Raw genomic sequence first — 13261 nt, 5'->3', positions numbered from 1 at the left:
TCTATCATAAAAATGTTATTAATATGGAGAATTTGGAAGTGTGAAAATTGACTGCCCATTATTTGGATTCTAAAATAGATCGTAAGAGAACCTGGACGCGAAATTTAATGGTTTCCGTTTAAGGTCGGTTTTATGGGAGTAGTAATTGAATTCCATCGACGATCCATCCAGTCACCTTGACCCTCGCGCGCTTCTACTCCTCGGAGGCTTGTCCCACAAATGTGAAAAATGTGCCCCATGGGTAACAGAAAGTATGACGTATATCATTTCATTGCAGAATCCGGAAGGAACGCATGTTTTTTTTACACGTTACCGGAATAAGTATTACCTAATATGATGTGCTTTAGTATTAGGATTTATTATTTAAAGAATTAGAAACTGTTCAATGGCTACATACAAATAAGATGGGTGCATCAATAAATTTTAAGTGGGAAATTCTAATTATGACAATGGACGGCACATTGTGAACTCTTTACATTCTCCTGTTGCGTATTCAAGTTTTATTCTTTCCAATGAAAACGTCGAGTTCTCTCTTGTATCACTGTTGCGACAATTGTATTTGAGTCGCGCCAAGAAATGCAACGTTGATAAGGTAAAAATTTACTTGGAATTTCGTTACGCTTCGAATCTCGCCGTAACTGATAAATGCCATCTAAAGAATCCTGATTCATTGACAGTCTGAAAGCAACGCGCTCTTGGAGATAACGTGTATCTATTGTTTACATCTCTATCTCTTTTAACATTGGCAACATATCAGAGATTTCGGATATCGCGGATACAATACGAGGGATCTGACTGTCTCATTTATAAAGCCTTGTTTTTTTTCTTATTTCAGAAATAATATCATAACATGTAAAAAAGTGTAACGCCAAGTTGAATCGATTTCTGGTACATTGTAAATATAAATTATAGATGTGAAAAAGATTTCAAGTTTGTAATAAAATCGGTAAATTACCATCATGACATAAAATGTATAATAATAAATTTGCTAGCGTCGTGAAATTGCAAAGCCCACCTTTAATCAACATTCAAAATTGCTTGTCGTAAACAGGCACGGCAACAAATCGATCCTTAATTTACGCCGCAGTTTCCGCGGCACGCCTCGGAAATATTAATCTCCGCTGTTACCGCACGAAGGTTACGTGTATATACGAGTAATTATGTCTACATATAACGCCCAAAAGAAAAAGAAGCAAAGGAGCCGAGTTTTGATCGACGAATTTGCCGTGTCGCTTTTTCGCGCAGATTTAACCTCGTTAATTACCACGACGCGCGTAAATTCGCTTTTTGCTATCGCCACCGCGTTTCATGTTTCTATCGACCTCTGCCGCTTCAAGCCTCCTATCTTCTGTGCAGTTTGCCCAAAAGCGCTTGAAAGGGGAGACGAATATTTTCATCCTCGCAGCACAAGACGCGTCCGTCGGATAATTAAATTTCTCAGCTTCGTGACTGGCAGAGCGGAAAAAATTCTCCCTTTGACCCTCCCCCCCTCCCCCCTCCCTGTTGACGTCGTAATCCGTCACGAGGCGTCCTACTAATGTACGTTCTTGCTCCCCTCGCAGATGACACGACGATCTCGAGTGGGAGAGATTTCTCTTGTAATTAATGATACTTATTTCTGCATTGTCTCACGAGCGGCGGCACTTTTTCGTCCGATAGTCCACGTTTCATTTTCCTTCACGTGGATAGCCGGCAGATGGACACACGCGCACACGCTGCTGGTTGAATGCCGGAAGAATTATAAGCCCGAATTTCTCAAGTCCGCCAGTGGGATTTACTTACGCGAACCCCTTTCTCGGACAGGGGATGAATTATTGTATATATCTAACCCATCCTATTATGCTCCCTTCCCCGTCCTACCCGGTGATTCCTTCTAGCAAGATGGTCCCGAGCTCTTTTAGGTCATGCGGCACTTCGATGCGGCACTTCGGCGCGAAACTCGCGGTCTTCCCGTGAAAATTTATTTCTTTATACTGGCGCATCTTGTAGCTCTTCTTTCGGAAGTTAATATCCTCTTTAATCTTTTCACGTCCGGAGAACTTCGCCGGCGAAGACTCGCCCTCGCAACTTTGCGCGCGAACTTCAACGTCGCGCGAACTTCCGCCGTGTGTCTCGCGCACCGCCCTGTACTAAAGTTAAAAATTTGCCCGACAACAAGAGAGGTTACTTTCAATTTGCTCCTTTTGCCTCTCCCGCTTGTTGTCCGCGTGGATCGATCTGCCTGGCAGCGGTACAATCTCGTGTGGCTTTGACGCGGACAACCCTTGGGTATGTCTCACCGACGACGAATATATGAATAATTTCCCCGTCGGCGCGGCGCGACGCGGTCCGCCGACGAAAATCGATATTCCATAAATGTGTAAATGTGTAACCGAATCCCGGCGATTCTCTTTGCCTAAGTAAAGTACATGGCCTTGTCAGCGACGGGCGCGCATGTGTGTCCGAAATGCATTAGCAGCGTCGTCGCGCGTGCTTCTTCGACATCCTCGATCAACAATGGAATCGACAGCGACATGTATGGGTGTTTTTTTTTTTTTTTTTTTTTTTTAATTTGCCGTTTTGCGAATTTCTCTTTGCTGAGAGTTTGCGCCTCGGCGACGAGAAAATCAGCGGTGAACGCTTCTCGTAAAGGAAGAATTTTTCTTTCAGTTTCCCCGGTTCTCGCCGCATTCTGTGTTCTCTACAGATGACGTTTTTTTCTTCTTTTTTTTCTTTTCTTTTTTGTTACGTTTTGGTAGACGTTATTTGCCATTCACTCCACAATCGCGGGAATACCGAATTCAACGACAAACTTCGAAATTTCCAAACTTTTTCGCGCGTGAGAAAAGGCAATTCACGTTGATTTGGAAAAAAAAGGAGGAAAAGAAAAATGGAATGCTGTCGCGATATATTAAAAAAAAAAAAGATTCTCCCGCGTTTGTATGTATCGGACTAACTCGCAAGGGACAGATTTATGGGCAATATCCTCTGCGACAGAAAATTCGGGACGATAAAGGGGCCGCGAATGCGCGCACACGCGCGCACGGCGCACGCAAATGTGTTTCGGGAATGCGTACGGAATATCGCGATCGATATCGCAAGGCCGGAAATCACGGTGTAATATGTCGACCGGCGCATTTCCGGCGATCGATGCATCTCTGGTCGCTTGTCACTTTGTCTTCCCGCGCCCGTTTCCCCCCATGCGTGTATCCCCGGCGCACTCGATCTCTCGCGTTACGCTGGCGAAAATTCAATTTTCCCTATTTTTCCATGGAAAAAAAGGCCCGATGCTTCAGTTCCGGAACATGATAGCGTCACTACATATAAAACAAAACGAAGAAACGGCGGGAGAAACCAAACGCTCTTTTTTCGTCGCCCTACGATAAAAGAAAAGACTGCACCGCGTTTTATTTCAGCACGTCCCTCTTCCATCTATTTTTTTCCCCTTTTTCTTTTCCTTTTTCGCAGAGAAAGTTCACTATTTCACCACACGGAAATGTTTTATGTTTTATGACGTCGAGCTCAAGCTTCGGTTAAAAACAATAGACAGAACGATATATCGCGTACAAAAGATATTACTTCGAGCAATTAAATTGATATCTGTCAAAGTACCTTTGACACTTTTTTAATTTCATGAGACGAAGATATTTCGTGGGTAAACGGAGATCATAAGGCCTCTAATTATTTCTTATAATCCGTTTATACCGTCGTATTTCAGAATTCAGCGAACTCGTTAATCCTTTAGTAAATCTCGCTGGAACGAATTAAAAGCGATTGCACGATCGCGCCGTTTATTCATTGAGAAAAAGCTTTCGGCGATTGAGCTAATCGCGAGGCTTCATCTTCATTAACGTGCTTCTCCTTTCGATTTCGTGCGGAAACCGAGCGAAGGGCATCACCGTATCGCGTTGGGAGCGACGGCGAGAAAGGGAAATTAGGACGCTGATTTCGCTTGTGACTTTTTTTTCATCTGATACACCGTAGTGGGGTAGACTTGAATGGCAATTAATTACGAGGGCACGTCGGAGCAGTGGCCGAAAGGCCGACTCGCGGTGCGCAACAAAATATGAAATTTAATTTGGCAGTACATGCACCGACTTTTCGTGTTCGACTCTGGAAAATTAAGGGTTGCCGTTTTACTGGTTAGAATTTCGGGAAAGATAGCGTGTTGTTCACGATAACGATCGTGTTCGATTAATCCCGTGGTCTTTCTCTCAGATATGTCCGAAGTTTACACCTTTAATGGTTAACGGATTATGCAATGCAATCGGAAAGAGCGATGCGATATCTTTCAATCCTTGTGCGTGGTTGTAATTTTATCAACATTATTACTTAACAATTTGTTAGTTTTCCTTAAAATCCTCTTGATCAATGATTCCTTCGAGAAACATTTTTAATAATATTCTATTAAATTGTGACAAAAATTAAGATGCCAAAGACACAAAGTCAGTGAGATAGAGAAACGGATAAAAACAGCTAATAATTAATAAATAATTGTATTATTACACGCTGAGAACTTGTGTTGGCTCTTATCAGTTATTTTATCTCACTATCTATTAAATTGTGTAGTTTGTTCGAGCTAGCGCACACGACTGGAATATAAATTAATTTATGGCATTGAATGTAGTCATCGGCTTAATGGAGCAAACCAGTTTCTAATTTTTTAAATTTGTTTGTCGGTACACATGTTAGAAGTACATAGTCATATTACACGTTGATTGTAATTCACGCATCATGCATCGTAAAAATCAATTATATTTTACTTACTGATGGAGTGACGACATAAAATTACAAGTGCTGATGCATAATTTATTGCATGAAACATGCAAGTGCGACCTTACCCAGGGCTGTACACTAATTGAGTAACGAAGAAAAAATATTTTCTGTTGCGTTTTTATTGCGCTGACATACCTCGCATTTTCATCCCCGCGTTTATAACTCCTGTCGAGATTCATCAAATTTGCTGCATGGATTATTCGCCGCGAAAACGTGTCTTCGTACACGTGAAAATGATCAGGAAATCTCGTGTATCTGCTGGAAATTGCATTGGGAAAACTAGGACGGCATGTCTTTCTCTCTTTGAATTTAATCGTGAATGAAAATTACTTCCACTCCTGTTTCCTTTTTCGAGCAATTTTTTCTTTTTTTTTCTTTCTTTTTTTTGGTATGCTTATAACAGAGTGCAAGTATTTTAATCTAGTAACATTGAAGTAACATTGATTTTATCTGCGTGCATTTCCAAATAATAAACGCGAAGTTATAATGTGAACATATTAATTGCGATGTTTTTAACATTTGACTCGGTTATTGCGTGGAATACGTAATATTTTAACGACCAATATCGAGCGTGCATTTTAAAACTCAAAAAATTTATTCTGCGTTATCGCGGTGGCGACGACGCGACATTAGTGAAATTCGTCGTTACATTGCGCCGCGTAGTTCAGTTATCGTGGGCGCGATAATTATGCGAAGCGGAAAATTTCGTGCTTGCACGCGCCGTCGTCAACTTCCACTTTTAATGAGCTCACCGCGTTTAATAAGTGCGAGGTATGCGAAAGGAGCGAATTTTAATTGCGAAGGAGGCACCTAAATGCGAGCTTAACCGTTTAGCCGAATCAACAGAAGCGGCGCACCGCTGCACTTGCCGGCTAGAAATATTTCCTCTTTATTTTTTATTTAAGTTTGCATGAATAATCTCCTTTCGAATATAAGCACACGTTACACAGCACGCGAGCACAGCTCCCCAGAAAGATTTCCTTCTAAAAATTCCTAAAGCTGCGCTGCATTAACTTTCAAAAAGTTGGCCAAAAATTTTTGTCTACATGCGAAATCATTTAGCACTTTTGCCATATTTCCATTCACCTTAATTAAATCGATAAAAAAATTAGATTTGAAAAAATTCATGCTTATTTTTAATAATAATAATATAAATAAATTAGTTTGAATAGCTGTATACGTTTCGTGTAATAAAATAAAGCGTTTTTTAAAGTTTGGCATTAAACTGCACGAGCGTATACTGTGGTGAATTTGAAAACAATTTATATCTTTATAGCTTGTTAGCAAAGCTGTAGATTAAACTTCGGTTATAATCTAGTTAAAGTGAGAGCTACACGTGGTGAATAATAACGATTTATTCGTGTCCATGAAGTTTAATCCGAAAATTCTGTAATCCTCCTTGTTAGATAATTTTATAATTACGATTCATCATGCATTCGTTAAAATTCATCAAGGAATACGCTTCTGAATGCAAATCTTTGATATAAACTTTACGGATATAGGACTTACTATCTAATGTTTGCGTAAACGCTCTTCTTAATGAAACGATATTTGCCGCGATATTTTGGCCATTTTTTGGAATCCGACGCGAGATGAATGGCCTTGTCGGAAGCATGAAGTTCCAAGCTAGCAAAGAGCAAAAAGCCACGCGACCTCTCTTCTAATTCCCTGAACGCTCGGTTGTTGCAGGCACACACTCCTCTTCTCGCGGCCGACACGAGACACGTAAGTAGAAAGTTGGTGACAAAAAGTAGCCGAGACAAGGAGATTGTTAGCGAGTAGTCGCGACCGAGAGAAAAATTGCAATTGTCACGTGCGTTCACGTCCCCTTTAATTTACACGTTTCAGTTGACTGATAATGTATGTCAATTAATGCTAACTTCGGTATTAAATTGGTGTAAAGGCGTCCGCTTATCAGCATGACATTTGCACAAAATTTTTTTTTACAAATTTAATAAGAATTTTATGTCAAGGATTTTTACATTATTCGATCGGTGATAACGTCGCAGATTAAATTTTTCTCTCGGCGCGAAAGTAGAGCATACGTATTTGCATACGATTAAACATGAACGATAATGTCTCATCGAAGGCATTTAGCCCATTAATTAAACAGATGACACGATTAACTGTTCCCGCAATGCGTGTCCTGCATTTCTGCAAATTGATCAGCTGCCATATACATCACTGACGTGTGCGAAGCTGGTGTATCATTTCAAGGGAACTCGTAAACAATTCAGAGATCTGATGTTATTTTCGATAGTTCTACAACTCTTAATTGTATTGAACAGAAGTGGTTTACTTAAATTCCAGAAATATTTTGTTAGTACTTGTTAAACTCTTGTGTTAGAAATGAGCATAGAACTATTTTCGAACAAGCAGAATTGTCGAAAGAAGCGCGGTTTACTTCGAGCCACACGGATTTGCCTTCTGCAGATGATATAAATTGTTTAAGAAGTATTTAATTATTATTTATTGTTAGAGCTCCTACAAAGGGCACAAAAGAGATGCAGAATGCACGGAAGCTGCTTAACGAATGAAGCTAGAATATAGTATAAAATCTACATTTTTATTTTGGTGTACTTGTAACAATGTTTGCTTGTTTCTGTACAATTATATTTGATATTTTTGCTTTGAAAAATATCATATATATTTTTATATGGAATTATAAAATATTCCTCGAAACGCTAACTGGCGCAAGATAAATTAAAACGCTACATGAATTTAATATTTTAGTTTTGAAACATTCTCTTTGATATATAGCAAAAACAATTTTTTTTTAAACCTATTAAAAATTATAGAATTACTGAAAGTAAAGTCAAAATTTTTAATTATCTGAAAATAATATTCTTAATTTTTAACGTTTACCAAACTTACAGTGACACGGCATTCCGATGATCAATTCCTTATCGTGATTATTATCAAACACTATAAAAATTTCATACAATAACGTGGAATTCAGCTTGACTTATGATGCAAATTGTTCATTGCACGATAGAGATTTTACCGTCGACCGACAGAGAGAATTTAGAAATTAGCAGCGGCTCCTGATCAAATCGAGTTGCGGTATTACAAATGTTTTATAAGATAGCGCGACGGCTATCTCAGCGCATACGTCGAAGTTTATCATGACATAATTGCAGTTTCATATCATTGCTGCGCGTATCTCCTCGTAAATTACACGCGCAAGAAGACGTAACGGATAATTATTTGCCCCTGAGTCATTAGCGCTAACGATCCCCCTTGCTATGCTCGATAGTGCGGGAATCTAATCTACGAGCAACGATTGCGCTCACGACACGTCGTGCCTTAATCATCGTTTGATCGGTTAACTTTGACGATTATTATACACAGACCTTCAAGATACGGACTGTAGGTCCGGAAGCGTTCGGTCCGCGCGAACTTCCTTACGCTTCCGAGAATCGATTTGTAATGCGTGTAGGAAATCGTGTCATCTCGGTTTCCTTCTATTCGCTCGCTCCCTTCCGTTCCATCCAAGGGCGAGTCTGATCCAATTTAGCGTGAAACTAATCCAATTGTCTCTCGAGAATTTATCAGCACTTCAATGATTCTAAGTGGTTAGATAACATGTTATTTTTATTAGAGTATGTCTCTATAAAATCTTTGAGATGTGGTGAAAAAAAAACACAAATAATGATTATATCTTTTTTTTGCTTTCCTTCTCAAATGTAGATTTCTCGGGCATCGTGCCATTGAGGAATTGAATATAATAGAAATGAATAGCTTTTTAGTAATTTTGAAAAGGTGAACTTTGAAAAGTAAAATAATTTATTGGATGAAAAATAAGTTTTGTTTATTGTCATTTATAATATAGAAATTTTTTATATACAATAAAGAGATATTTAAATTTGATGTATAGGGAAAATTCTTGAAAAATTTTGAAAAAGAATTTTTTATTAGCAATACATTTTTTAATTATAATTTTATTTGTAATAATAATTATTTTTTTATGTATATTTTTTATTGTTTATTGCGAGCAAAGTGATACGATAAAATTGAACACTTGTCGCACACCATTCCGGATGAATTACAATGACAATAGTGTTAAATTTTACGAGATATCTGAGCGTATCTTTCATTGTGGACGTTAAATTCCGGTAATCGAGAAGCTTAAAATAATTATTCCGCGGCGTCAAAATTAAACTCTGTATGCAGACACATAGCAATACACATATACGTATATACATACAAGTATTTGCCTCCGAATGTACATGTAAGTGTAGCGCAAAATATTCGTTGACTGGCGTGGATATTCCCACATCGAGCTAATTAACTATCACATCGCATTGAATTTCATTGTGCCCTTATCTCATTAACTGGAAACCTGTGTTTCCGTTATAATATTTCGATCGATCTATTATTCGGCGAATTGAAAGTGTGATATCAAACGCCAGATAAATTATACATTATAGATTTTGGCTAAATATACGTATGTCTTTGCGCATCGATATTTCGCGATTAGAGGCCCGGTGTTAAAAATAATCTTGCGTTTTAAATCCGGACGTATTTTGTCGGGGTGTGGCGTGATTACTCTAGGTTACCCCTTAGATGCCACTATTTCAGGACATTATTCATTCAACTGAGTTGATTAGTCCTCGTCGGTCGCGCCGACCTTTTAAATCACCCCTGTCTTTCGAATGTGCAAACACACCCATCGCCTCCTCCTCAAAACTTCGCCAGTTTCGTTCTCTTCGGCCTCGTCGGAAGATTCATAGCGGGCCTGATTCGATTTGCAGCACCGTTTGAAATTCAGGCGAGGGCGTATTTCATTCGTCGACGGTCAGGGAGGGTGAAGGGGGGTGGCTGGGGGAGAGAAGGGGCCCGGTGAATATCGAGCTTGCCAAATGGAGTAAACTGCAACCTCCGGCTCGTGTAATCTTCCGGAAGTCGCCGTCTGCCGTCGATTACCTTACTGTCTCTCTTTCTCTCTCTCTTTTTCTCACTCTGTCCCTCTTTTTCGTTTTTCGTTCATCGCTTCGTACACCTCTTTTTGTCTTCTCGTCACCTCTGTCCGTACTCTTTCCCTACTGTCTCCTCTTTTTCGTTGGCTCGACTCCTCCGCGCTACGCCTCCCCTTGGCCTTGGCGGTAAATCAGGCGAAAGGGGTGCCGCATAATCCAGCGAAATGAAGCCAAGTCGTTTTTACGAGACGTCGCGGGAATCATATTTCCGTCGCGGCTCCCGGAGAACTGTTTGCTTTCCTCGCCGCGTGGGAAAAATCTCGCGCCAACGGGAAAAATGACTGCTCCCGTGAATATAGGGAGATTCATAGCACGAAGCGAATCCCCCCGCACACGGCTTGGCGAATTCCGCGGGCGTTCATCAATACGCAGCAGGATATCGGTCTCCAGTATTCATTTCCTGTGGATTAGTACGCGCGTTGCATATAGGGTATACAGATGTATCCGGGAAAAATCCGCTTTTTATGTAACCACCATAAAAAGCGGTAGATATTTCTAGCCAGGTCGCATGCGATACACGAACGATGACAGAGATATTGTCGAACAAACAACTTCTTCTTTTTTTATGGCTATATACATAAAAGATGCTTCCTACAACCGCGATATTGTACGCCGCGTTGCGTCGTTTGAGACTTGCGACTGAATTTTATATATTTATCATTCCGATTTCTCTGGCATATTTTTCGAACGATTGGTCGTCTAATCAATCAATTTCTAACAATCATATTAAATTAGCCTTCGAATTTCACGCTTCTCTTTTTCTTGACAGAAAGCTTGCAATATTGTCCGGTAAGATTTACTATTCACGAACAGTAGTACAATTTCGTCTTCGATAATGAGAATTGTAATATCTTAAAGTGCTTATCTGCATGCGACATTCCGAGATCTGTTTTCTGCGAGGCAAGTTAGGGCTTCGATCGCCGCCTGGAATTCAGGACTCGACTTACAGGCACCGTTTTCCCGCGGGAAAACATCCTATCTCGAATTATTCCAAGCCGTCGAAATCCCGGCTTCATCACCCGTTTTCACTTTGCTCGTCTCTTCAACACGTCGTGTTTTCTCATTGCATTATTACGTCCTAGTCATCATGTTTATGAAGTCTGCATTAAAACGTGATTAAATCTTTACTTGGCAAAAATTACTTAACTAACGACTAAAACATCGGCGGCACATTAAAGCTGTATCTCGTAGGATTACTGCGAAATTTATAAAATCTTTCTAAATCTTCGCCATCTAAGAAGTGTCGAAATGAATCATCTTCCTTTTTTTTGGTTCTACAGCTGCTTTTGCGGTTCTCGATTGTGAATTGTTTAGTCACAAGTAATCTAAACCACGGTGATTTATATTACGAGATATCTTGTTTTGCGATTAAATTACGTTCTATGTTATATTATCGGCTATGCTCATCGGAATAATCGATATTGCATCTCCTCCTGACACGATCCATTAGTGGTTAGGGATCATCGGCCAGTAGCTCATGTTGATTACCACGTGGTGCACCTCCTGGCACTTCCCGCGCTTCCGGCTCTATAGCGTTGCATTATAGGCTGCCGGTATTATAACGGGACACGTCGTATAAATCACGTCGAATGACGTGCACGCATCGCTCTCTTGGTTGCGTCCCTTGGCGTCGACGCAAATTGCCGGCATTAGTCGTTAGTGACGGATCATGACTGGTCCTTCCGTTCCGAGGAGATCACCAGCGGCGCTGTCCTTCGTGCCAGTTTCACACGTCTAATAATTCAATACTGTTAATATTATTTGACGCACACATCAATTACCAGGCAATTGTTGTCTGTGGACGCTTCAGCGTTTTCGATTCGAGGAAAAGATCGGCCTGTTAAAGTTGAAAAGTTCATCTTTAAATCATCTTATATGCTTATTCACGAGTTCTTTGTGAGCTTTTCCTCTTTGTAAAATATAACCTGCATTTTTCAAAAATACAAATTAAAAAGTCTGTTTGATTGGTTAAAGAATCTAACGGTCCTTCAATTATATTAGAGAAGATAATTTTTCTGGGCAACGTCACTCTCGATTTTTTTCGCTATTTCTCTTTTACTCTTTCGAATAAAGGAACGATCTCTTTTCTCACGGTAGCCTCGTGTTTCTTCGATTCCACAATGCATTTCATAGGACAATGTTCGAGAATCAACGGAGCACGAATGCAACGTATGTTTCTTCAGCTCTTAATGATTTTTCCAATACGCGGAGTATATTGCGTGCCAGCAATCATTTATCTTTATTTCACGGAGGATACTCTGTTGCGGTTCGCACGAGGCGCGGAATTTATATTAATGGTGGCACGCATAGATATTAGGAATAATTACATTTTTCCGTTGGAATGCCGTTTATTCCGTACGTGGGGGGGGGGGCTCAACTCGTATATCCGTGTAAATATATATATATATATATAACATTCATTGTACGAGAATTACTGAGATAAATTGCGGAGTACGTTGTTCTGTTAATTTGAACAGTATCATTATACTCGTACCGCGGGTTAATTGCGTCTTATTGTTTCATTTTGCGACGTATTCCTTACGGAAATTCAACTTTTACTAATACTTTAACTTTCATTATCATGTTCTGTTAAAATGCATACGTTTTTCAACGGATATTTCAAAATTAATCTTTTATCGCGTTCACTCTACGGAATTGTAACCGTTAAAAATCCAGTTGCCGTGAACTACTATCCGAGAGAGAGTTTCGTTTACAGGAATGCAACGCGCGATGCAGGAGACGCCACTGAAATCATTGTATAAATATTTTTACCGCACTCCACGGATAGAGAACGCATTATCCGCTCAGATTTTCGACCGCGCCGATAAATATCAAAATAACCGATTAAGCAAATGCGCTCGCAGCGGCCCTGGTGCGTTTGGGCGCAAATGTTTACCCTGGAATTGGGACACCCGCAGCCAGCCTGGGCTGGCACATGCAGATATCGTGTTCTCCGCAGGTGCATAAACTTTAACTCGCAAATTCTGTAATCGCCGCGCTAGACCCGCCCATTTGCAAACCGGATGAACTGCAAACGCCGCGGATTTGTACAGTGCGGTCGTATCACGTATGCGATCAGTTCGATTGAGTCTCGCTGAGAGCGCCTTGTTTCACGAGGTTCTCTCTCTCTCTCTCTCTCTCTCTCTCTCTTTCTCTCTCTTTCTCTGTGTGTGTGTGTGTATGTGTGTGTCAATTGCGCGGATTAACTCATTTTCGAATGACGGATCTAATCGTAATTAATACGAACGGTGTATCGTGATAAGCACATAATTCTGCAGTAAGAATATTATAGTACGGAATATTCGAACACAGTAGATATGTATACGTAATACATTTCTGTCTTCATATGATAATCGTTTTATGATGAATAATAAGGTACGCGACGTGCGAGACGTGGCTTAAAACGAATTTCGCACGGATATCGCACGGCGAAGGCTTCCAGGTGTGGTAAATATTAATCAGCCTCAACTCTTCACCGCGCGAAAATAATTAATGCTTTGGTAGATGTGAATCCACTTTTATAAAAC

The 13261-nt window shown here is 40.2% G+C and overlaps 1 protein-coding gene across 12 annotated transcripts in view; it reads left to right on the top strand.

The window, feature by feature from the left end:
• LOC105201229 (disks large 1 tumor suppressor protein) overlaps window positions 1–13261 on the top strand; it is a 393240-nt gene that overhangs the window by 279816 nt on the left and 100163 nt on the right. For 10 of the 12 annotated variants that reach the window (XM_026132842.2, XM_026132836.2, XM_026132840.2 and 7 more), the window contains one exon: window positions 6445–6480. The exons of the other annotated variants lie outside the window; for them this stretch is intronic. In XM_026132842.2, the coding sequence (XP_025988627.2) occupies window positions 6445–6480 (36 nt within the window). The remainder of the gene's footprint in view (window positions 1–6444; window positions 6481–13261) is intronic. 12 annotated transcript variants of the gene reach the window in all.

Source organism: Solenopsis invicta, chromosome 1 (genome assembly GCF_016802725.1).
Source record: "Solenopsis invicta isolate M01_SB chromosome 1, UNIL_Sinv_3.0, whole genome shotgun sequence".
In the NCBI taxonomy this organism is placed as follows: domain Eukaryota; kingdom Metazoa; phylum Arthropoda; class Insecta; order Hymenoptera; family Formicidae; genus Solenopsis; species Solenopsis invicta.
The sequence above is the reverse complement of the archived record's forward strand: the minus strand, read 5'-3'. Positions and strand labels throughout refer to the sequence as shown.